Source organism: Penicillium alfredii (genome assembly GCF_028826965.1).
Source record: "Penicillium alfredii strain IBT 34128 chromosome Unknown utg000001l_segment0_segment0, whole genome shotgun sequence".
Taxonomy (NCBI): domain Eukaryota; kingdom Fungi; phylum Ascomycota; class Eurotiomycetes; order Eurotiales; family Aspergillaceae; genus Penicillium; species Penicillium alfredii.
In genome coordinates, this window is record NW_026622698.1 from 2,528,718 (window position 1) to 2,556,341 (window position 27,624).

Here is a 27,624-nt window from a genome sequence, read left to right on the forward strand (position 1 = left end):
TTTGGGAAAGCAGCAGGCTGAATTCGGGGATTTAGCAGTAGCTGCCAGGCGATATCAGATGAATCTTCAACCCTAATTCGCCAGAATGGATGAATATCAGCCAATGGGATTGCTTCTTTTTTTGCGAGCAAATCAGCAATTCGATGCTTGCATAGTAACCCCATAGTACTCGTCCAATAATTAGTGCATATACCAAGAGGGGCCTCTGGGGTAGCCCTACTAGTATAGATTCGCTGCATATCAATCTACCTCAGCGAATATCGAGATACTCGCTTATTGAGAAAGGTATATAGCCAATCAGATGCTAGTATCAGATATGTTATCTGATCTGCTTTAATCTAATATTCAATCAGATTATATTGGCTGGTGATAGCCTTATGAATAGACTTCCACACAGTGAGTAAATCATTAGTAGAAGTATTCATATACCGTTTTAGGACCGAATACGCCCCCTCGACACGTGATAATGCATTATTACCAAAATGGGTAAGGTTTTTGGTCTAAGCATAGACAAATCTCTCTTTATAGGGTAGCCATATATCTACGAGATAGCGTATAATTGGTGGATAAGATCTCCCATAGGTCCGATTAAGGTTATCAAGATTAACCTTGTATTCATCTTCGGTAGATGATTGGACCAATTAACACCATACACGCATAAATTCATCGAATTGGGGAGTATTTTCGTCTGATTGGCTGATATCTCGTTTTGCCCTCGCTAAAACTGCTTTATTGATATGCCAAATACATAGTAAATGTGGGGTATAATACCCCCAGATACTATATATCGCATTCATCAAAGCTAATTCGCGATCAGTTACCAAAATCGGACGAAAATCAGATTCAGATAAGAGATTTAGCCAATTAAAAAAGGTCTAAAGCACCCAAATATAGCTTATTTCAACCTCATCAGGCATAAAACATAGAGCTGCAGTGAATATTGTTACGCACTGGTCACCTATGGATGTTAGCTGGAACCTGAAGGTATACTTCTCTCAAGATACCAAGACACGTGGGTCTTTCTAGTTATACTAGAAGGACAAGGGTCTTCTAGTACCAACGATATCCGGCCTCGCAACCGTACTATTGCCTTATTTGTTAGGCCTTACACAAGCTCGGGTCTGTTGAGGTATCGAGGAACGATCAAGGTAAGGAGTGCTTAGTGATAGAAGTACCGAAGGTACTTTACCACTAAAGGGGTTGTCTTGAGAGGATTATAGTGTAAACGAGACAATCTAAGTTGAACTAGTAACTAAGGTTGATAATATAAGTTAAACGCGAAGAGCTAGATACACGATAAATAAGTGTCCTTATATATCCTTCGCCGAATATTCTATACCTTTGTTTATAGTATACTGTATACGGGTATATAATAGTCCTATTGATATACTATCCGATATACTATTCCTTGGCAACGGATCGTGGTATATTGCCACGTAACCTATATCTTTATTATCTTATATCATCACCGCGGGGTTAGTTAGCTCTGGTTTTCTCCTATACCTCTGCTAACGCGAGTAAGGTGGCTTAGTTCGTAATATTATCTCCCTCTCTTTTAGATTTTCGTCCTCGAAAAGTCCTTAAATTCTTGGTATAACCTTTTTAGGTATATTCCCACAATATTGTTCCGTTATATCCCCCCGTACTACCGTTAAACTAAAGCGTAATAAGTACACTGATAACGCTCGTTTAGGTGATAGGATTAAACGAATTAATCGCTCTATAGATTTCCTATATAATTATTATCTTATTCGCGGAAAGTGTTATATTATAAATCTTTTTATAAAGAGTAAAAAGTGTTCGATTTATACTTATACGGGTATACTTATAAAAGGAGTTTCTATATAGATAAGGAGTAGGATGATTTATAATAAAATAAACGAAAGTTAGCGTCCGATCTCGAGGAGGCCTAAAAGTAATTTTTTTAGTATTCGTAAAAGATAAATAAAGCGATAGCGAAGGTCCTTCGCCTCTAAAAATATTAATAATTTCTTAAGGAACGTAGTAGTCGGATATTAGATCACGACTAGTTAATATTAGATTAGTTAAACGAAGAGGATCCCTTTACCGCCGAGGAGTTTTGTGATTTTGATCGGTTGGCGGAGTAGTAGGAGATTCGTTAATTAGTTACTACGTCGGGGGATACTAGTCTAATAAGAATAACTTAGTCTCTGGATTAGATACCCTCTAGCTTCTAGGGCGTCGAGGCCGCGATTACCGAAGGAAATTTCGATCTATCTATTAGTGAAACTGTCGAACCAGCTAGGAGTAACCTATTAGGTGCTTAATAGGTTCCTATATATTTTTAGCGGTATTATATCCTTTCTATTTAATAAGGTAATAAGGCTTACCGCTGATATATTTGTTGTCTAGAACTTCTTTAACTTTATATTCGTTTTCGGTTTCTTCCTCGATCCCTATATTAGTAACGAGTTCGGCGTTTTCTGGTACGGGTTCGAGTAATGAGATATAAAAGACTAGATAGATATATTATATATTGTTAGGTAGATCCAAGAGATATATAACTAGTCCCCTTTTTCCTTTAATAGTAAATAGTCTAATTCTTAAGTAATCGAGTTTGTTACTAGATCGTTTAGTCTTAATGTTTCGACGTAGGAGATATACTTTCTCCCTCTCTTTTTTAGGTTAGGTCTTTCCTAGTAGCGTTGGTTATAATATTTTTTTATACAGAGGTTAATAAATTCGATATCTCTGGATAGCTATAAATATAGCTACTTAAGTCCTGTAGCTAAAAGATTGGTTAATTCTACGATTATCTATTTGCCGATTAGTTCGCCGATGATTGTGGGATTATACCTATAATTTACGAAAAATAGCGTTTTATTAGTCGTTGAGTTTATTACGTTGTTATATACGAGTTATACTATTAGTAGCAATCCTGCCTAGTTATTCTACTAATAGTTAACGTGGTATCTTAGGTATTATTTAAGGGTTTAGTTGACTCTTTTTATCTATCCGTTAGTCTACGGGTGGTATATAGTAGAGAGTCTATGCTTAATATCTATAAGGTCCGCGAATGATTACTATATATTTAATATAAATAGCTTATCTCTGTTAGATGTGATTTTGCTTAGTATACTGTGGTTCGCGAAGATATAGCGAAGTAGTATATTCGTTATTTAGGTCGTACTAATCTGTTTAGTCGTTAGAATTATATAAATATATTTAGTTAGTCTATCGATTATAACTATAATTATATTATATCTATCCGAGTCTAGTAGCTTCGTGATAAAGTCTATAGTAATCTATTCCTAAAGTCTTATAGGGGTTTCTATAGATTATAATCTTCTATATTATATATATCTTATTAGTTTGTTTTGTTGATATATATCGTATTATCGAGTGTAGTATATGATTTTTTGTCTTATGTTCGGAAAGTAGAAATTATGTGAGATCTATTCTATGGTTTTCTCGGTTCCTATATACCCGTATATAGGTATATTGTAGTAACGTTTAATAACCTCTTCTCGTAGTAATATTAGAATATATATTAATCTATATATATACACGAGTCTGGTTTTATCTATTGTTAACTTGTTATTTTCCGCTGAATCCTTAAGCAAATCTTATATTGCTTAGTCGTTGGTAGTGGCTTCTCGGAGCTGTCTTAATAGCTTATCGTCCTCGAGTTTAATGGTTACTACGAGGATTTGTCTGTTATAGCTAATTGATCCGTCCTTGTTTTGTTTAAGGATCGCTAGGTCTACTATTTTGGTGTTAAGCTCGTAATTTGGTCGTTGGCTTAACGCGTCGGCTTAGCTATTCTCTATTCCCTTATAGTGAATGATTCTAAAATTATATTACGCGAGGATTTTAGCCTATCGTGTTTATCGTCGAGTAAGTACTTTAGTCATTGTGAAGAATATAAGGTTCTTGTAGTCTGTTTTAACTATAACTATATATTTAGCTCCCTCTAGGTATAGTCTCTAGACTTAGAATACTAATACTATAGCTAATAATTCCTTATTATAAATATCGTAGTTAAGCTCTACTGCGATTATCTTCTTTAATCAAAACGCGATTAGTTAAGGTTTATTATTATCGCCTAGTTAGGTTAATCGTGTATCTAATATATAGTCTGATATATCCGTTTTAATTATAACTAGCTTCTTATAATTGAATACTACGAGGATCGCGTTTTCCTTAAAGAGTTCTTTAAGGTCTTAGAACGATTTTTTTACTACGTTATCCCACACAAAGTTTTCTCCTTTTTTCGTGAATCGGTAGAGTCCTATTACGATATATATATAGCTTAGGATTATTTATCGGTAGTAATTAGCGAGTCTAAGGAACTTCTAGATATTCTTGATATTACGTGGCGTTGGCTATTCGTGAATGTTTTTGACTTTCTCTCTTTCTATATTAAACCTTTTAGTACTAATAATATATCCTAGGAATCTTGTTTCCTAGATATAGAATTCATATTTCTTAAGTTTAAGAAATATTTTAGCTTCTCTAAGTTTCTAAAGCACTTTCTTATTATATTTAATATAGTCTTCGAGGGTCTTAGAGAATACCAAGATATTATCTAAATAGACTATAATAAAGGTATCGAGATATTCGTCTAATATAGTATAGGCGAATCGCTAAAAGGATACTAATACGTTAGTAAGGCTAAAGGGTATAACTATATATTTGAAGTATCCGAATTTAGTCCTAAATACCGTTTTCTACTCGTGGCCTATACTGATCCTAATACGATAATATATATTAGTGATATCGTACTTCGTGAAGTATTTTACTCCCTAGATCCGATCTTGGATCTTGTGAATTAAAGATAATAAGTATCGGTCCTTGATAGTAATCGAATTTAGATATCGATAATCTACATAAAGACGTAGATTTCTATCTTTCTTTAGAACGAATAGGATCGGGTATCCTATTAGCGAAGTTGATTTATAGATATAATCTTTCTTTAGGTTTTCGTTAATATATTCTCTTAGTATCTAAGACTCCTTCTCGGATAGCTAGTAAATTAGCTTAATAGTAGGTTCTTTACCCTCTACTATATTAATCTCGTGGTCGAATAAGCTATACTCTAGTAGTACCTTATCTATTGGTTTCGTAAAAACATCCTCGAAGTCTTAATATTCTTTTAGGATTTATGGTTTCTCGTTAGTAGTATAGACCTACTTTATTTTATACCCGATTATAACGTAGTCTTGTAGTTTATTATCTATTATATCTAATAATTATTTAGTAGTCGTGATAACGCTAATATCGTATATCTATATTTTATTTTTCTGGTATTGTCCTATAATCTTACCTCTAGGACTCTTTTTAAGTTCTCTTTCGTAGGGACCCTATATATCGTGGTACGCGTTGATTAGTAAAATAGCCTCGTTTTAGGGCCGAGAGCTTTCTTTAGGTTCTTCTTCGTAGGAACTCTATTAGATATCGGTCTCTCTATAACTCGGTTCCTTTAGTCGTATTGTTAAATTTTTTATAGTCTAAGTTTTATATACCTCTTTATATAGGTATTTATCGAATTCGATTTTTCCTATCTACTAATTAATCGTTGGATTGTGCTTCCGTAACTAGGGTACTCTAAGAACTATATTATATTCCCCTAGTTCGGTGATATCGAAGTTAATTAATTTAAAATACTCGTAGATTATTATTAGGATATTTCCGTTTTCGTGTGTAATTCCTAGTCTAAGGCTTTCCCCGTTAAGTCCTTAAATCGGTATCGGTCGTGGCTTCGCGTAGCCCTAAATTTATATCTATTACTAGTATTAGGGGTTTATAAAGTTACCTACGGCTCCCGAGTTAAATATCGCTTTAGTCGCTTAAAAGAGGATACTAATATTAAGCTTTATATATCTTCCCTATACTATTGCCGCTATCTGCTATCGCCCTTCTAACTAGTTATTAGTACCTTATTCGTAGATTTTCTGTCTGTTGATCTATGTTCCGGTGAACTCTGGTTTCTATCGAGGTTTCTTTATCTAATTTAAGGATCGCGGCTTGATACTATAATCGAGCTTGCCTTAGTAATAGATTAAGCAAGTATTATCGTAGTATATAAATATTAATATATCCTGGTGGTCTAGGTATTGTATATATCCTTTGTATACGTATTATGGGTTTAGATAGGGGTATCCGAGTTTTTTGTTGAGTCGAGCTATTAGTCGTTAAAAGTCCTTATTGTATATGTTAACGCTTTTTATCTATTAGAGTTACTATATCTTTTTAAGTAAGTCTTTACTTTCTTAGGGGTCTTCTTAAGGCGATTCCGGAGTCTCCTAAGAAGTCTCCTAAGGTTTAGGCGTTACTAGAATTTCGATCGGTGTTTCTAAGATACTATATCCCTAGCTAGAGGATTCTTTTGATAGATCTAGCGAGTTATCGTTCTTCTAGGGACTATTCTAGATCTATCCTTAACTCTTAACTATTTCCTAATTAATCTCTAGAAAACCTTCTAACTCTCTTTTTAGTTAGGTATACCGTCGTTAGCGAATTCCTTATGTATAATAAATATATCTTCGCGTCTTAGGACCGGTATCTACGCGGTACTTAGGTTCGAATTATATCTAGTTACTTTATAGTCTTCGCTAAGGGATTCCTCGTTCTAGCGGTCGTTATTCGTTACGTAAAGTTGCTAAGCTAGTACTCCGGTAGTATTATAAGCTCCTTTATCCTATATAGCTTGTAGTTGTTATCGCTGATTACTATTATCTAATACTTTTTTATAGTAATCCTTGATCTAATAGCCTGGCTTACTATAATAGAAGCAAAGATCCTTTCTTTTATATTCTTCTTATTCTTTAGTTAGAAGTCTCGCTGCGTCGAGCTCTATAGGTCTTAGTCTATAAGGGTTATTATCGTATGATTCCTTTACTAATTACTGCCTTTGTCCTCGTCTACTGTTGTGGCGGCGGAATCCTCGTGGGATATATCCGGTGCCGTTCTGTTGTGCTTTACGTCGTTATTGTCTATATTTATAAAGCTAGTTGTCGAATTTGACTGTTATCTTAATTATCCGGGATAGGTCGGTTGGTCGATTAATTCTTATAAGTTCGTCTTTAATTTCTTCCTTAAGTCCTCGTTTGAATAGCTAAATATATATATCGTTATTATAATCGAGATATAAGATGATCTACTAGAATTCAGCGGCGTAAATATTAGCTAAGCTGGTTTATCGGATCCGTTTAAGTTGTTACTCTATAGTTTATTATATATCGATATCCCCGAATATCTATTCGAGTTTTCTTTTAAAGTTAGTATACGATTAGAAAATCGCTTAAGTCACGTCTCCCTAATCTAGTTATCTTTTCTCGTTAAATTCCCTAATATAGGGCTCGAACTAGTTAAAGGCTTATCCTTAAAGATAGGTTGAAGCGTAGATAACCTTATCCGCTTCTTCTATATAGTTAATAATATATAACTATATATCTATTTAGGTCAGGAATCCTTAAAGCTTAGATTAAGTTCTATCGAAGAAGTTAGGTTTCAGTAGTTTTATAGACGCTGCGGGTCTAGTTCTCTCCTAGATAAGTTACTCTTAGAGCTAACTAATCATATTTATGAGTTACGCGTTGGTCGGAGCAGATTGGCTCGCGGAACCACGCGAAAGGTTGTTAGCACTATCGTTGCCGGCTATAGTTATCGAAGTGTTAACATCTTGTATACTATGATTTAAGACGGGCGTTTAAAGTGTTACGCACTAGTTACCTATAGATATTAGCTAGAACCTAAAGGTATATTTCTCTTAAGATACTAAGACACATAGGTCTTTCTAGTTATACTAGAAGGCTAAGGGTCTTCTAGTACTAACGATATCCGGCCTCGTAACCGTACTATTGCCTTATTCGTCAGGCCTTATATAGGCTCGGGTCTATTGAGGTATCGAGGAACGATCAAGGTAAGGAGTGCTTAGTGATAGAAGTACCGAAGGTGCTTCACCACTAAAGGGGTTATCTTGAGAGGATCACAGTGTAAACGAGACAATCTGAGTTGAACTAGTAACTGAGGTTGATAATATAAGTTGAACGCGAAGAGCTAGATACACGATAAATGAGTGTCCTTATATATCCTTCGCCGAATATTCCATGCCTTTGTTTGTGGTATACTATATATGGGTATATAGTAGTCCTACTAATATACTATCCGATATACTATTCCTTGGCAACGGATCGTGGTATATTACCACGTGACCCATACCCCTATTGTCTTGCATCATCACCGCGGGGTTGGTTGGCTCTGGTTTTCTCCTATACCCCTGCTGGCGCGAGTGAGGTGGCTTGGTTCGTAACAAATATATGGTTTGATGGCGTCATACCTACTATATAAAATAGAGGCATACCAAACCGATTAGTCTTATATATGCAATCCATAATAAAAACCTTAAAATATTAGCCAATAAAATCATATAAAAATAGATAAGATAAATACCTTATTATATGAATTAGCCAATTGAATTGACTAAGGATGAGAGAAAAGAAAAAATTCGATATACCCCATATTATCTTACTTGAATGAATATTTATAACCTTCTAAATCGAGTAGTATCTATAGATATTCAAGAATACTACGTTCTCCTATCTCTTTTCGTCGAATTTCTGCTCGCATATTATAGACATCGCGTGGTATAATTCGTTGACGAGGGGACTCGCTATATAGCGCACCAATAATATGCTTCGGTCTAATAGCAGAGAGTCGTTGAATTAAGGTTTTCTGCGCTGGGGTAAATTGACGTACGATTAGGTGCGCTATCATATCTTGATCAGCAGAATGATTATGCGCGGGGTTCTTTACCTAAAGTAGCCAATCAGAACTCCTCTAGCGACTCCCATATACCAAAAATAGACAATTTTGCCGCCGAGTACTCGTTTTGCGCCTTTTGGCGCCTGCAGGCGCTTGTATTCGGTCCGAATATACCCCAGATCTATCGCAGTGGAGATAGACTTGCCTATCAGCATTGGACCGCTTGATAGTAGTAGCATACCCCTGCGCTATACCCCATTGGCGCATAAAATCGACCAATTCATCCCGATTAGGGAAGGTTCGTTGTGGTGGGGGCAGCAGATCGGTAGTGGCAGCGGCAGGCGAATCAGCATGCGAATCGGCAGGCGAATCAGTAGGCGAATTGGCGAGGGGTCTAGTAGGCAAATCGACAGTCGAATTGCCAGTGGTGGCAGCAGAGATATCAGGGGGAGTAGCGGCAGTAGGGGTGCTGGGGGTAGGCATAGCGGGGTTGGTTTGCATGGTATGCATGATAGAGCAGACGAAGCAGATAGGGTATGCAGAAAGCGAAGAACTAGCAGGGTAGTAGTAGAAGAGAAAAAGAGATGAAGCAGAATATTGAGTAGATATGCAGTATATAGTTGCTATAGTGATGAAAATTGATTATATCAGCGATTTTGCTTATGTCAGAAAATGAGGTGTCAATAGCGAAAATCTTGAGGTGCCCCTATCAATACCCTAGTTAATTGGCTAACTTACGTAATGGGAGTGTCCCAAGTTTGAGAGAATCGGGAAGCACAATGCGTTCCTATTGGGCAACTGCTACTCTCATACTAGAGCTGACTAAGTCGGGACGCTAAACCCGAAGGGGAAGGGGAGAATCCTAACAAAGTTAACAGAAGTTGAGTCAGTCCCCATGACATTTCTTCTCCCATCTAACTCACGCGTCTCCCTAAGACCAGGAGCATGTAAGCAATCCAACCCGCCACAACCGCCAATGAAATTTAATCCCCTAGACTGCAGACTGACGTGTATCAGCATGTACGACCTCGTCATAGTTGGTCATGGCATTGCTGGCCTAACCGCCGCCATATCCGCGGCAGAACTCATGCCCTCGGCGCAGATTGCCGTGCTGGAGCGTGCACCCGAGCATGCCAGCGGCGGAAACTCGAGGTGGAGCCCTGCCAACATGCGAATGCGATCAGTCAATGAGGTACTACCAAGCTTCGTGGACGACATGATGGCTGCAAGTGGCGGCGGTACCGACCGCGTCTATTTCGAAAAGCTGGCTAGCCAGGCACCCGAAGCCCTCCAATGGCTCGAAAGGCAAGGGGTGCAGTTCCACGCCATGGACTATTTTTTGAAGTCCTGGCCAAATAGGATCCAGCCCATCGGCAAAGGTGCTGCCATTGTCGAAGCACTCAAGCAATCTGCCAAATCGAAGGGTGTCCGACTCGTCTATGAATGCCGCGCCCAGCGACTTCATCTTGGCGAAGAAGAGGCCGTAGTTGAGGCAACTGACCAGCGCCGATTCATCGCCCGATCTATTGTGCTCGCCAGCGGTGGATTCCAAGGCAATCCGGACATGCTGCGTACCCATCTCGGACCCGGTGCCGAGACGTTGCGGCCGATATCACCGGGGACGGCTTGGAACGCTGGCGACGGCATCCAAATGGCGCTGGATAACGGGGCTAGGGTCTCTGGCAACTGGAATGGAATGCATAGCGAAATAATCGACCCGCGCAGCGATAAACCGGCGCCGTTGGTCCTCATCTATCCGTATGGCGTGGTGGTGAATCGGGATGGAAATCGGTTCATCGATGAAGGCGCAGGGCTCGTACATGACACGTGGGAGCGTCTCTCTAGAACCATCCATTTTGATGCACCAGGCCGGTCAGCCTGGGCGGTGTGTGATTCCAGAGTTTTCCAAGTGGAAGGCTATGAAGCAGCCATCCGCTCGGACTGTCCGCCGGTGACGGCGAACACGATTTCTGGCCTGGCAGCACGGATAGGGGTGCCGGAACAGGCGCTCCTAGACACAATCTCAAGCTACAACATAGCCTGTAGCGCAGACATATCTCGCTTTTCAGCTAGCAGCCTTGATAGCCTTGCCACCACCCCAGGCTTAGAACCCCCGAAATCGAACTGGGCTCGGCCGCTCGACACGCCACCATATACAGCATTCCCGCTGGCTGCTGCTATTGTCTACACTTTTGGCGGCCTTGCGACTGATACGGAAGCGCGCGTTCTTGGCCCGCAAGGCGCCATTCCTAATCTATATGCCGCAGGTGAGATTACGGGCCATTTCTGCGACATGGCGCCAAATGCAGTGGCCGTTTTGCGGGCACTCGTTTTTGGACGTATTGCTGGCCTCAACGCCATAAGCCCCAGTTAGACAGTGAGCAGGAACTGGCGACTGAGATGTAGTATCCCGCCGGTGGACACGCCAGAGCTTTCATACTAAATCAAGCGGAACCTAGAGTTATCTATCACCCAGAGAATAAATTCCAAAGCTGCAATTCAACACCAATAAAAGAATGATCTACTAAACTGATAGTTCAAATTTAGGTTATAATGCGCCACTTCAATATATCGGTGGCTTGGCACATTTAAGATGCTAGACCCCAATGTTTATCTCTTACGTAGTAAGGTAGGTGTAAATCAAGTTACGGCACAATTGAGTAGTAGTACGTAGTTTCTGCCATTGGTGTCTGATATGCATATGGCGAGCGACAATGACCAACAGCATGAGTCCGCCACGGAGCTAGATACTATTTCAAGCAAAAGCTGACAAGCATCAAATGGTTCTCAAATTTATCTTCCGTTAATATATGGTGTCAGATCGAGACAAGGCACGAATTTCGTGGTTCATGACCTCACCATAAAGATCGGTGCGACAAGAACGGGCCGTGATCCACTGTGATACCAGGATGTGATTGGCTCGCAGGGAATGTCCCAAGAAGGAATAGGACCGACCATCCCTATTTCTCGGTCTACTTAAAACCTTGTTTTAAGTGGCAGCATGATGCAAAATCCCTCAAACGGATAAGACGGCACTAATTCGCGGTCAGATGAAGATCTGCGATCTGGGAGACATAAGCTCTTATTTATATTGTAACGAAGTTCTCATTAATAGACACCTCCTATTGACAACTTATTTCGCGTTACAATCGCAAAGTTTACAGTGAGTTGCTATCATGCCTTCAAACCGTTTTTTGAAATATCTAGGACAGGTGGGACATAGTTAATATCTTGTTACTTAGCGCTCTAAATATGACGGAGAAAAAGGAGAGTGAGGTCCCTGCCTGCTTTACCGATACCCATGGCGTGGTCACAACCACTATGAATGATCTGCCTGGGTACAAAATTAAGAATGTTCTTGGCACAGTATATGGAATTACCGTTCGCTCAAGGAACTAGGGGGCAGATCTGGGTGCTCTTGCACGTTCCGCTGTCGGGGGCGAGCTGCGATTTTTCACTAAGTTGATGTATACTTCTCGCGAAGAAGCTTTGGAACGTCTAGTGGGAGAGTGTATGAGCAGAGGTGGTAATGCAATCATTGCGCTCAGATTTGATGTCTCGAGTCTGAGGGTCTGTTCAGAGATATGTGCGTATGGCACTGCCTGTCAAGTTGAGAGGATTGAAGAGGAAAAGTGAGTCTCGACTTTGTAGGAAGTGTTTATTTATCTATAAGCAAAATCCGAGGGAGGATAGGTTGAAAAAGAACAACTACAGGAGATAGCTAGATGAGAATTTCCACGTGGAGCGATGTAATGTAATCTATGAGTAGCCTTATTTATTAAATCTTCTAGCTATTCGCACCTTTAGGCTGCATGTAGCCTCCGGTGCTAGTGGTGCCAAGTAATCTATGTACACATGCTCGTCCTTCTCACGGTCTTTTTAGTCTCTCCGTAATCTTTTTGTCGCCATGTCAAATTGGCTGACGGATGTGACAACCTCCATCGCTTGGTGTCCAACTATGTTGGGGGTCCATTTCCTGTTCGGTAGCTCCTTAGAGTGCGCTTCTTCCACCTAGTGCGAGAGACGCGTGATCAGCCTCCCATTATCGTTCTTCACTCAAAACGATGTGCTTCCCACATTCTGCAGTCATATAGAAAGTGGTTAATTGATTCAGGCCCTTCCTAGTAGTCACAAGTGTCATCTAGACAGTGTCAAATCTGATATAGGTATCGGTTCAAGCGGGAATGACCAGTTCATACTGTAACCTAAAATCACGGGGCGGAGTCTTAACTCCGTGCTGTCTTAGCACCCACGTATTGCCCAACACGCAAAAGACCATGATTTTCTCATGAAAAAAAGCCCAGTTTGCCGCCGGTGTCCCGCCCTGAAACCTCCTTCCAGTGGCAGGCAACGCCAACAACGCTGCTCAGCGAATGATTCCCACGCCTGACTGACGGCCACCATCGCAAGTCCGCGAGGCCATCCGCAAAGGAACAGCACGGGCCTACGCCCTGCAACACTGTTTCAGTTCCCTTAACCTCTGTATATACTGGGATTGGCCTAGTGAGGGTCGCTGTAGCAAAAGTCCTGCGACACTGGTTCCATTGTTGCAGTGGAAACTAAGGGCCGACCGACTCTCTTTGCGACATAGTTTCGGGTCGAGCCTGACCACTTCCTGAACCCTGTTTTCTTTCCCCGCTCTTCCCCCATTACCATATAACAGTTATCTGGAGGCCTGTATACATGTACCAGGCGCCTCAGCTCTCACCTGGCTTCAACTTTACGTCCAGACCACTTCACGGTTTTCTGGTCATGACGCCCCATAGTTTGGACTCTAATCGAGCTTATGATTGGTTTACAGGAAGATAGATGACTTTAGTCAGCTCCCTGGAAGCGTGAGTCACAGTGAGGATCGATTTCATTGGCTTATCAGCCTACTAAAAAGGTGGGTCCCGCAGTGGCCCCCTATTCGATGGTCTTATCGCGCCGCCTGTGCGGCGTTGGGGTGAGCTGAGGAAAATCCATTATGCGGGGTGTTTGAACAAGAACAGTGGAGGCAGTGCGATCGTCTGCTCGTCAACCCGTCAGATCCATCACCGCTAGAGCGACTTGCACGAAAGTATACGTGGAAAGACTATTCGCCGTACGATTTACATCTTCAAAGCCTCAGACCGGGGCAATGTTTCCGTGCGGCCACAACGGATGGCAGGAATGCCATCTTCATGATTTCTGAGCATGAAGAGCAGGAACTTATCACCGCAGGGCGACTCACCAAGGAGAGGCAACTGCTCGCAATGGCCTTCTATAGATTGAACATAAGAATACCTTAAATTTCTCTAATCGCCATATCGTCGACCCAATTAAGGAAAGATTCTTTAGACTCTTCATCCATGTACTCTACTTTTGGACCAGCAAAGACAAGACTTGCTTCCTGGCCTATTGCCCAGATATCACTCACGTCATTGACGACGACCCTTTCTCCATCTATCCAAATGAAGCAGTAGTCACGGTCTGCCAGTAGGCTCATGACTTCCTCGAAAACCCATCTCTGTCCAGAGATCTGTCGGAACTTGATATATGTTGCGTCGTTCCACAAGAAAACAACAATTAGGTCTGGTGCTGACAAGAATATCTTCGCCGCATCTGATGGTCGAATAGAGCTATCTAGGGAGTGAAAAACGTTCATCGTTTTGGCTAGCGATCGTTCGAAGCCTGGTGCTAAAGGGTCCAGTCCGAATTGCGAGTGTATCGTGTCGCATTTGGCTTCTACCTGGGGGCTTTCAGAACGCTGACTGCGCGGCCATATGGCTGCTTCGATAGATCTTAAGTATTGCGGAAAATCTGACATAGGACGACTCGGGCATTCGGAATGGTAGGCTTCGTAGTTACTCGACCCAACTGGAGAGGTAGCAGTCCTAGCCTCAGAGATAGAATTTGCATCATCTGGTGTAGTTAAGGGGACAGAGCCATGAACCCTACTTGGTTGACAAAGGTCACCCCTGCCAACCGAATTCCCATTCCCATTTGAAAAAGAGTATGCTGCTTCATGGGAACTCGGATCACGTCTGTCGTCACTTCCACCTAGAGGGGACTCATAGATAGGTGATAATCGTGGGAGCGTCATTGTGCCAAAATAGGAAACGAATATATCACGTTGGAATGCCAATGAGGTTAAATAGGAGCGCGGATTAGGGTTATAGTTGTAGATCATATCAAGATAGAGGTGCTCTCGGCTATTCTTGTAAGACTAGTTGTCTAGTATCCCGGATCGGAATTACTTAGGAATATTGTTAAGCTAGCTTAAGAATTCAGGATATAAATTCCCTAACAAAGGAGTAGCCAGAAGCTTTAGTTCTCCTATAATATATCGTGAGAGGACGAAAGTATATCGTTCGTCTATCTTATATCGGTCTAATAGTCGGGACCGACGTAAAAATAATCTAACAGCTGTAAGGTCGGGATCCGTAGCGATAAGATGGTCGATTTCCTCTAACTTGAAACCGATCTTAATAGCAAGCTAGGCAAGATATAATAGGCGTTTATCCGGTGAGCCTCCGATAGAAGGCTTCTCTTCCCCCCTAGACTTACGAGGTGCGGTCTAACTAAGGACTAGGAAATCCTTTATAGCAGCAAGAAATATTATTAAGTACGATAACCATTTTTGCTGGTCCGAAGTACTACGTTTAATTCGGTACCTATTAGACATGGACAGACCCGTCCCATGGGTCAAAGATCTTGACCCATGACCCAAACCCACGACCCATGGGTCGGGTCAATAAAATCCTGACCCGCCCATAGGTTGACCCGTGGGTTAATAGGTTAACCTATTTTTGACCTATTTTAGCATAAATTTCTTAATTAGAATAGATAATTTGCTTACCTTTTTTAATAATATACTATTGTTAAATACTGTTTTTGTTCTAATATAACTTATAATTCTAACTCTTTATAAAAAGAATATTATATAGTAATAATATATTTAGAATATATAATATATTAATTTATTAATTTAATACTTTAAGATAAGAATTATATTTTATAATAGATAGATATAGGCGAAAGAAGATATTAGTTAACTATTTCTTATACTAAACCTAAAAATATATATTTAAAGTCTATAGTAGTACTTCTACTTTTTATATAAATAAACTATATATATTAGAAATAATAAAATAGATATAAATCTAATATCTAATATTTCTTTATTAATATATAAGTATATTATAGTCTTATTTATATAAAAGAATTATTTTAAATATTTTTTCTGAATTTATATAAAATAATAATATTAGCTGGTTAGGTTGAAATTTTTTAGGGATAAAAAAAAATCTTAGGATATTACTCTTACCTAATTATTTAGGTCAATAGGTTAGCCTATAGGTTGACCCGTTAATCTATTTCTTACTATCTAATAAACTTTGTATATATTAGTAGAGCCTATTCTGATTAGTTATAAAATTTAGTACTAGGATAGTACTGAATTCTACTTACTAATAAGAAATAAGTATTAGATCTATATATTCCCCTAAATCTACGATGATTTATCTTAGATTATTTTTCTATATCTCGAGTCTCTCGTTATAAAAAGGTTATATAGTCCCTCTTTTACTAGATATAATAAAATATATACCTTTTTATAGTAGTCTTTCTACCTCTATTAGAACTAGGGTTTTAATCTATCTACGCGATTACTTAAAACCCCGGTTTTAATCTATCTATATATTTATTTATAGCCCTGGTTCTAATATACCTATATAAAAAGATTAGCTGGTTAGGTTGAAATTTTTTAGGGATAAAAAGAAAAATCTTAGGGTATTGCTCTTACCTAATTATTTAGGTTAACGGGTTAACCTATAGATTAACCCGTTAATCTATTTCTTACTATCTAATAAGCTTTGTATATATTAGTAGAGTATCTTCTGATTAGTTATAAAATTTAGCACTAGGATAGTGCCGAATCCTATCTACTAATAAGAAATAAGTATTAGACCTATATATTCCCTTGAATCTACGATGATTTATCTTAGATTATTTTTCTATATCTTAAGTCCTTTATTTTAATATACTATTACTATATCTCTTCTATATCTTAGTTATCTATCTTGTACCCTCCCTCTCTTATTAAGAGTAAGGGGTTTAAGTTATCTATTTTCTATTCTAATCAACTTCTCGATATCCTCTTAGAACTACTAGAAAGCCAGCAAACTGAGTAAAGCCTCCCTTCTATTATATTACTAACACTAAAATAATCCGATAATCGGAAAAAGATCTAGGTGATTTTTGATAGTATAAATAAAGTAGAGTTTTTAAACTAGTGGCTTAATACCTAAATTAGTGGTTCTTATAATACTATAAAGAAGATAAACTAGGAAGGTCTATAATAGACTAATATATAGTTATATTTTAATTAAATTATATATTTAGTAATAGAAGAGCCAAAACTCCTATATAAACGATATAGTAAGGTTATAGACTATCTAGTCTATACTAAGAATAGGATAATAGGTCTCTAACGCTACTAGAATCAGAGTATATACTAGAAAGGCTAAAATATTACTAAATATTTAATAATCTAATATCTTATAGAATATATAGTATATTATATAGCTATTATTTAATTTATAGACTAATCTTTCTTAGGCTAAGAACTCCTCTTAAATAGTCTAGCTAGTTATCTAAAAGCTATAAGAGTAATAGTTAATTACTATAATAACTACCCTACGGCTTCCTTTTTAAACTATTAAGTATCCCGAATTCTAAGCCTTTCTTCGAATAATCTAATTATTATTATTTATCCCTAGTTTCCTTTCCTATCGAACTATATAGTATCGAATCTAAGGAATAACCTAAGATTAATAAAAAGATTTACTTTAGAAGCTTCTATCTAAGGCTAAACTCTCTATTAGTCTTAACTATTAGATATCACTATTTTAATAAATATTTATAGCTATCTCTAGCTATTTTATTAATATAGACTAGAATTATTGAGAGGTTTTATTTAGCTTTAAACCTATTTCTAGTATATATTTTAGGCAGAATCTTAGTATAACCCTCCTCGATATCCTCTAGAAGTATTAGATTAAAGACTAAGTATTTATAGTAATAACTAATAATATATTAAATAACTCTACCCTTATTTTAAGTATCTAAGATTCTATTTAATTATTAGATATTAACTCTAAGATAATAATTATTTAGGTTCTATATATTATATATATAATTTAGTTAAGTTTAAAGCAACTATTTAGTTAGATAAAAGCGAACCCTTAGAACGAGGTAACTAAGACTATTTAGTCCGAGGAATATATCTAATATATTTATCGAAAAGTATAAAAACAAGATATTATAATAACTCTTATAAAGGTATATATCTATACTCCTTATTTATTAATTAAAATACTAATCTATTTTATATTTTAGATTAGAAACCTTACGATCTTTATTAATATAAGCTCTTAACGTTAGGAGTCCTTCCTTAGTCTCTAGCCTAACTACCCTCGATTAGTTCTAATTTAAGATATCCGAACTAGATAGAATTTAACCTTTTTAATACTCCGGCGTGCGAAATAGTTATAATTAATCTTTAATCGATTTTGCTCTAAATATAATTATCCTTATCTTAAAATCGATATAGATAAATAGCGTTAGATTGACTATCTTTTTAATATTACTTAGCTATTTTTCTAATTTACTATAGTCCTCTTAAAAATAAAGGATATTACTATTTATATTATCTTTACTATCTATAATAAGCTATTTAATTATCTTAAGAGATTAATTAGATAGTTTAGTAGAAAGAAGATTAGATAGAAACAATAGATATATCAAGCCCTTAAATTAGCTAAAGGTAAACTCCGTGAGTATTACTCTATAATAGATAACAAAGAGCTCGGTGATATCTATATAATTAGTACTATCTTAGCCCCTTAATATAAAGTTAAATTTTTTTAAACTAAAGACTAAGACTACCCTTAGATAGATTATAGCGTCTAATATTAGTAAAGTCTTAAGGGTTAGCTTTTAAGTTACTAAGCTAGTAATATTCTAAACTCTTAATTATTATCTAAAATAAAATAATCCTATTAAACTAATAAGCTTAATATATTTTTAATAGCCGATTCTTCTATCTTAAGCTCCTAGTCTAAGGTAATATAGTATATTAAAAAAGGTAAGTTTCTATATATACCCCTATTAAAACTAGGGTTCTAAGTAATTACTTAAAACCCTAGTTCTAATCTATTAAGTTTCTATCTTTCTACCCCTATTAGAATCGGGGTTTTAAGGCCTATTTTAGAACCCTAGTTTTAATAAAGGTATTAGTTCTAATCTATCTAAATATTATACTAATTATTATAATCCGCCTTCTATCTAGGTATTATCCTAATCCTATCTTATTAGTTCTAGAAGGATTATTAGTATAAATTTCCTACGTTTATAAGCCTCGCCCGTGATCTCCTCTCGATCCTAGCTACTAGTATTAGTATTAAGCGATTATTTAATTCCGCGTATAATATTTACTATTATTAACGAGGGGCGTTAAATATATCTACTATATAGGATCTAATAATACTTATATATATTATTAAATTCGAAGTTAAGAAGAAGTAGCTTATATTTATTTAAGAGCTTCGGGAGTAGAATAAATTAGAAATTATATAGGGGGAAAAAGAGACCTAAAAGACTTATAAAGAGATTATACTAATTAGTAATAATAAGGAGAAGGATATTATAGATCTAATAATTATAGTTAATATACTTTATTAATTATAATAAAAAAAGTTAAGAAATAATTATAAAGATAATTATAGCCTCCTATAGATTTCTAGTAAGGTTTATAAATATCTATAAGTACTTAATAATTATAAGCTTTAAAATTAAAATTAATTAATATTTAAAATAATATTCTCTAGAATTACTTTTTAAGAATTATTCTCTTAATTATTATAAAAAATTATTTAACTAAAATAAATATAATACCTAAAAATATAGCTAAAAATAATATAATTTATAAAAGTTATATAGTTAATAAAATATCTACCTAAATAGGTTAAATAGGTTAACCTATTAACCCGCGGGATAGATCAAAAAAATCTTGACTTACCCACAGGTTAAGAGGTCTGACCCACGACCCGCCCATAGGCTGACCCACAGGTCGACCCATATAGGTTGTCCGCGGGTCTGTCCAGGTCTAATTAGGCCCTAATATAAATTAACTATAGTAGTTACTAATAAAGCTAATCTATAATAGAGATCTTTCGGTTAAAACTATTAAGGTAACTAAGCCTACTTAGTCTTATTTTACTAGAAATAAATAAGAAGAGAATACTTAAGTAACGGAGATAATTAATCTTAAAAGTCCGATTAGTACTACTCCGGATGATTTTAAATCGTTTAAAAAGTAGGTATCTTATATATCGATACCTTAATTTAAGATAGTTATAGAAATATACAAGCTATTAGTTATATTCTCTTTTTAGAGAAATATAGTTAATATTAGTCTAATTAGAATAAAGAAATATATAAATATAAAATTACTAAATCAATAAAAACTAGTAATAATCTAGACAATCTTACTAAATATATATTCGTTATCTATAAACGTATTAGTACGTGATATCTTTATATATTAGACCGAAAGTCTACTAAGTATAATTAGACTAGAAGTCTAAGGAGGTAATACCCTATATTAATATTAAATTAGAATAGCTACGCGATATTCTACGTTATTAAGTCCCTATAGGTTCTTAGTATTATAACTTCTCTATTAGTAATATTAAATAAATCCTTACCTATACTATATAACTAAATTAGAATTTCTAAGAAATACTTTATAATTATTTTTGCCCCTTAAATTCTAATAGAAATCAAATATTAGCTATTTATATTAGAGATTTCTTAGCTATATCCTAAGTTTATAATACTACTTTTAGGTATAGTATTTATTCTAGTCGTAGTTACTACTATAAATCTCGAAATTCGGATATAATCCTCTAGCTATATATTATTAAAATATACTATTTTTATTATAATTAGTATTATATATTCCTATAAGAGACTAATCCTATACTATTCTCTTAATATTTATAATCTCTAAAGAATAATCGATCGAGATAACTATAATTTTAAGTTCTTTAGTATTTTACTCCTAAATAACGTGAACCTTAGCTAATATTAGCTTCTTAATCTTAAAGATTAGCGGTACTTAATAGACCTTAATTTCCTAAATTTTAACTATAGACTATAGAGAGATCCGTTTCTATTATCTATATTAGTTCCTAAAACTAAATATTTTAAGACTAGCTCTTTTTTATATAATAGATATACTACGAATAAAAAAATATATTTATTAGTTAAAGTATAACTAAATATACTCTTTATAACTATCTTTAAACGCCTTTTTATAAAGGTTCTTAATATTAGATAGTCTAGCGGTAATCTTTAATAGTCTTAAAAATAGATTCGTTTCTTCAGATAGATAAGCTTTAATTTATTAGGTAGATTCTATTTAGTTTTATTACTATTATTAAGGACTTTATAAGCTAACTTTCTAAAGCTCTAACTTACCAATAAATAAAAATAATTTATTAAGTTCTTTTTCTATTAATTTAAGACTTATAGTTCTTATTATTAAGCCCTAAAAGATAGAGAGAATTAAAAACTACTATTAATAAATATTCTTATAGTATATAAATATTATAAAGATAAATTATAAAAGAGACAGAAGGTAATCTCCTAAATACTTAAACTCGCTATTACCTATACTAGAGCACGGATCTTTAAGAGAATATTAATATATTATTAATATACGCGCGTAATATTTTCCTAATAGTAATATCTCTATAAATAGACTTTAGCCGCTTATTTCTTATTACTTTATCTTTTAGTGCTATTAAGATATTAGACCTATATTATAAGCTCCTACTAACTTAGTTAGGCTTATATAGAATAACTACTTAAAATACGCTAATTATATCTATTAGATATTAGGAGCCGGTATAATACTATTGTTATTATATAATATATAGATAGCTAATCGATTATTTTTATATATATAAATTCAGCTATAGTTAGCGGAATAATACGCTATTAGTAATATAAATAAAGTCCTAGTACTAATAAAGATTAATTAAATAGTAAAGGTTAGATTAATAATAAAAAAGAGATAGAAAGTATATATTTAAAGTTAAATAAAAATAACCTAATTTTTAATAGTCTCTCTATCTAGATTAAGACTATCTAATAGAATTAGGGAAGTAGTCCTCTTAACGCGGATTAGGGTTATAGTTATAGATTATATTAAGTAATAGAGGTACTCTCGGTTATTCTTATAAGATTAGTTATTTAGTATTCTAGATCGGAGTTACTTAGGAATATTATTAAGTTAGCTTAAGAATTTAAGATATAAATTCCTTAATAAAAGAGTAATATATCCTATAATTATCTCTTAGTCGTAATTAACTATTAATAAATATAGAAACTAGATTATTATTATAAAAAATATAATAAATATTAAAGGTTAATTATTCTTAAATAAAATAAATAAGATTTCTTTAATTTAGTATAAACCCTATAAACCTCCTAATTAATTAGTATTAATATTAGATCCTATATCTTCTTTAATATAGTAATTCCGTTAAGTACTAAGGCGATAAATTTCTTCTATATATCTATAAAAATATATCTTATAGAGTAGATCTTTATTATATATATAATACCTTCGATCTTATAAGTATTTCTCTTAAAAGTATTATAGGGTTAACTTATATTTACTATATTTCTATATTCTACGATAAATAGGAAATCCGGTATTATTATAATATTAAAAATATTATTAGGGCTTCTTAACCTTTCTAATATAATTTCCGGCTTTTATAAGAAAAATACTATACTATAAAGGCTCCGGAGAACTATAACTCTTCTTAGCTAGCTTTAGTATTATATTAATCTATTCTTTGTTGAACCTATTATTTAGTACTACTTATTTATATTACCTATATAATAGGCTATCTTTAAGGAAATAATAGTATTAGGAGATCGTAGCTATAGTAGCGTTCTTTTTTTACTATTCTATTTCTAGGGATTAAGAGATAGATTATATAAATAAGTTCTTAAGAAGATTAATCTACTCTAGTAGTATCTAGTCTTCTATTTAAAGTATCTTCTTTATCTTTTTATTATTAATAGTAGCCCCTAAAAGCTATCGTTTAATATCTATTATAGTCTATTTATAGTCGAATTTATAGTAGACCTTTTATTTTAGTACTCTTTCTAACTAACTAAATATATTAAAGGTTTTGCGTGTTAATTTCTCTAACTATAATTATTTCACTATATTAGGATCGTATTTATACTCTTCGTTTTATTTCTTTATTTACTGCTCAGCCTTAATATATTCTAGATATTCGCGAAGGGACGCTCGCTACTCCGAAGTAAGATATCGAGGGCGTTTTTTATTAATTTATCTATTTATATAGGTAATCGCGCGTATTAGAGACTTATTAGATTTATGACTATTTATAATACTCTATATATCTATATTGATATAATATAGAAGATAATAATTTAACAAAGTATAAGTATTAATATATTTTATAATTAGGTTTTACTATATTTTGCTAACTATATTATTTTTATTTAATATCTTCCTCTTTTTATAGCAAAAATAATAGATAAATATTAACTAAAGGAAGCTATAGATCTCCCCTAGATTTCTTAGATATCTAGATATAACGCTCTTAATTATTAGTTAGTTCTATTAAAGAATTATATATTTATTAACTATCTCTATCTTATAGAATATATAAAAGTTTTTGACTCTATATTTTAAAGGTAGTTTTATCTATTATTAACCGTCTTCGATAAATAGCTTTCGAAGGTAATCTATAGATAAAAGCGTAGGGATTTTAAAGGCTTAAAGCCAAAAAAGTATACTAAAGATAAATATATAAGGGCTAAAGATAAACGATAGATTATTAATGATTTTAGGAAAAAGAAAATTATTACTAAGAATAAATAGTAATATTAGGATCTTTATTACCCTAGTTTAATATATAATATATATATTTACGAAGTTCCGAGGAATTTCTTTATATACTCTAACTTAATCTCCGCTAAAAGTATAAAAGGGCCTCTATCTAGATTATACTATATAGAGAAATATAGATATTTAAATTATAGTAAAAGAAGAGTATATAGCTAGTTTATAGTAAAAATACTAAGTATATTAAAAAGATAGAGCTAGATCTATTTATATCTAAAATAAAATTATTTTTCCTAAGTTCGGAGGATTATCTTATTTAATTTAGTTAAGTCTTAAATATATACTAGCTCTTTATTTTATTCTTATTAATTAAGGTTAAATTTATCAATAAGTTTCCGGATACCTTAGACTAAGTTAGCTCTAAGTATTGGCTTATAGTAAATAACTTATAGTATTAATCTCTTTATTATTTTTAGAGATAATCTTAGTCTATATAATTCTTTAATAGTAACCCTAAAATCTTTTCTAGTTAGTTTTTAGGATATTAGCTTTTAACGTTTCTTTTAGATATTAACTATCTTTATTATATTTTAGCTTTATATAGTAATTAAAAAATTAATATATATTATTAGGGGTAAGCTTATATAATACCTCCTCTAGATTATCCTATTTTAAAAATATACTAGGCTAAGTAGTCTTTACTCTATAGTATCTATACCTTATATTAGTAACTATCTCTATTATATAGGTCTGATTTATTACTTATTTATATTAATATTTTTTTATTTATCGACCCTGAATCTTGGTTTAGTCTAAACGCCTATAATTAAATAGTATATTTATAAGGTCCTTATCTATATCGTTATTAGGGTTATCGCTAAAATCGGGTAAAACACTAATATCCGTTAGGCGGTATATAGGTTATTTTAAATAAGTTAATAGTCTATTATAGTTATCGGGTAGATAGCTAGGTTCTGGGTTAGTTAGCCTGGTTAAAATTAAGGTATCCCTAGAATCGGAGTTATCGATAGTATTAAAATTAGGCCGGAAAGATACCCCCGAAATATTACTATCGGTCGCTAAGGATAGATCTATAATATCGCTTATATTGCCTCTAAGGAAATAAAAGGTTATATATAAAGACGCTCTAGATAGGTAGATAGCTGAATAGAAGGGATAAGGGACTACGAGATATGGATTAAAGAAGGGATTAGCAAAAAATAAATACTAGAGGAGAGGAGGGCTAGATAAGAGAGTAAGAAGAGAGGGACTATTAGTAGCTTTATAGCTATAAAACCTTTATTACCCTAGCGATTAATAAGCCTCCGATAGAGTATACTATTTTTGGTGACCTTACTATACAAAGGGTTATAGTAACGCTTAAAGAGTAGGTCTCTAGAGATAGATAGAAGTTAATAGAAAACACGAGCGGGACGCCGACGTAGGGGAAGGGGAGCCACGCGCCTAGATACTGATATAGCTAAACGAGAACGTGACAACGCGTGTTATAAAAGGGGCAGTTAAGCGGAGTGTGGCTCTAGGGTAAGAGTACGTATACGGAAGGATAGTGCCGAGGAGGCTATTACTGGCCTCCTTTAACGCCAGAATCGGCGACCTCAGTATAAATACAAATTGTTTTACGAGGACTATATAATCCTTTTATAGTAAAAGACTTAAAATATAGAAAAATAATCTCTCGAAAATAAATTATCTTAGATTTAAGGGAATATATAGGTCTAATACTTATTTCTTATTAATAAATAGGATTTAGTACTATTCTAATACTAAATTTTTAGAGAAGTTCAACCCGGACCTAGGCCGGGTTGGGTTTTAGGTCGAGATCTTCGACCCAAGTTGGGTTATGCGGAAGTCTACACCCTATAGTGGAATGATCACGATACACAACAGAGACTCAGTCGTTTACATCATCGATGATGCGTGGAGTTACGAAGATGTATGATAAATTGATACTCTCGCATCCAGCTGGCAAGACAAGATTCAGTCTTGACAGCAATGAAGATATACTGCTTTCCCTTACTCCTTCCCCTTGTTTCTTTACCTGATCGACAGCCCTTATACCCTGCCAAGTATATTCTTTACATTTTTATCGCGTTTTATAACTATTATTTTTATTCGGCTACTAATCTAGATTCTAGCTTAAATTATCTACGAAATATCCTTACTATAACTTATAAGGTTTATAAGATCGCTTTAGTAGGCCTCGGAGATAAATTAAAAGATAAATTAAACCTTAGAATTCGATATTTATTAGACTAAATATTCGTTAAAAAAGATTAGATTCTCTTAATCTGAAAAACTCGCCTATTTATATATAAAAGCATATCTTTTTTATATAATCGATTTTAATAAAAATATTTGCTTTTTACTTTTCTATTTTCAAAGCCTATATCTTTTTAAAACGCGTCGAATCGTTGATCGAGAGGGTAAATAAAAGATATTCGCTTTAAAAGCTCTATTATTTATTTATAGATTTTAACGGGCTATCCGATAGATATATCGAATAGTTTAATCGCTAATCTTAAAAGGTCTACTATTTCTAGACGATAATTTAAGAATATAATATTACTAAAAACGATCGCAAGTCCGGTAAACTATAGTACAGCTAAGATTTAAATCGTATGCGATTTTTTCGAGAGTAAAAATAATCGCTATATAAGTAGATTCCGATAATTTATTATTTAACCTATAATTTGCATTAATTTCAGTACTAAAATATCGTATATTCGTTATAGTAGAGAGAAAAGAAAAAAGGGGTTAGAATATGGATTTTACTAAAGTAGGGTGCTATACCCAGACTTTTGGACCCTATTATTGTATATATTGATTTTCTAAAAATAAGAATTATATTAAGATCCCTGAGGTCGTCTCGATGACAAATTTGCTGCATACCTGATTTTATCTGTCAATTCAGAGCCCACTATTTAATCATTTTCTTTTCTCATTATCAATCCTTTGGCTTGTTACGCCGTTCAGCTGTGCTCTGGTCCCTATTGACTGAACTGTCTCGTCCGGCTGAATAATATGATCATGTGATACCCTACGTGAAGCCACGTTTTGCAACCAGGATCAATTCGACTACACTGAACACTGAGGAGTTTTCAACTGTTGCCCTCTCACCCTAACAATTCCCGAGGTTCCAACGGGCGCCCTGTATCTCATGGGCAAGTATTAGTGAATGCGCGAGTTCCTGTACATGATGGAGAGATAGCGCCAAAAGTACTCTATCACCCGGTCGTATGTCAGTCCCCCAAAGGAACGCGGTGTGCTTGCTCATCCTCAAGTATGAAGAGTGACATTCAGGTGACTACGAGAACATCGACTTCAGAAACCGCTTCCATTGTTGCCCAAGATACGGAGACTATTTGCGAATCTAAACAGACAATGTACCTGATCGAGTCCCAACAAACAATCGGATAATACCAGGTGGCTATATAACATTACCACATCTATTCTCTTAAGTTCTTTGACAATTGCTCCTCGAAGTCCCGCATCGCCTGCTCTTCATCCTCCTCGGTCCTATCCCCTTTAATCTCCAGATCTGCAGTCGAATAAACCTTGTGGGAATCTTGGGCAGCCTTTTTCTTGAGAGTGGAGTCTTGCGCATTCAAATTGAGCTGGAATTTGTACCGTCGATATTCCTTGCCAGCTTTCTTGATGATTTCTCCAACGTCGATGCGGCTTCCGATTCTCGCATCATGGTTTCCCCCACGCGCCGGGGCAGCTCGGTGACCAGGCTCGCCTTGGCCACGCACAATCGTAGCGCGACGACTTTTCGACTGCTTGATGTAGGCCATGAGAGCCTCAAGCGACTTTTTGGTCTTGGAAGGCATGATAATACAATGAGGGCTTGTGCAGGTGAGTGTAGGATATAGACGCTGCTCGGGGAAGCTTGTCAGTATCATGACAGAAGCGGGAACTGAACACTCACTTGGAGGCGGTGGATTGCTGTGGAATGA

At 35.0% G+C, this 27,624-nt stretch overlaps 2 protein-coding genes across 2 annotated transcripts; one reads left to right on the forward strand and one right to left on the reverse strand.

The window, feature by feature from the left end:
* Window positions 1-9,745: 9,745 nt before the first annotated feature.
* On the forward strand, window positions 9,746-11,101 carry NUU61_000981 (succinate dehydrogenase fumarate flavoprotein subunit; the record flags this gene model as incomplete). The annotated part of the gene is made up of 1 exon (XM_056651563.1): window positions 9,746-11,101. One exon carries the CDS (start codon window positions 9,746-9,748, stop codon window positions 11,099-11,101), a length of 1,356 nt encoding a protein of 451 aa, XP_056516413.1.
* A 16,013-nt stretch (window positions 11,102-27,114) lies between these two features.
* NUU61_000982 (uncharacterized protein) lies at window positions 27,115-27,498 on the reverse strand (the record flags this gene model as incomplete). The annotated part of the gene is made up of 1 exon (XM_056651564.1): window positions 27,115-27,498. The coding sequence occupies one exon, from the start codon at window positions 27,496-27,498 to the stop codon at window positions 27,115-27,117; it is 384 nt and encodes a 127-aa protein (XP_056516414.1).
* Between the last annotated feature and the right edge of the window lie 126 nt (window positions 27,499-27,624).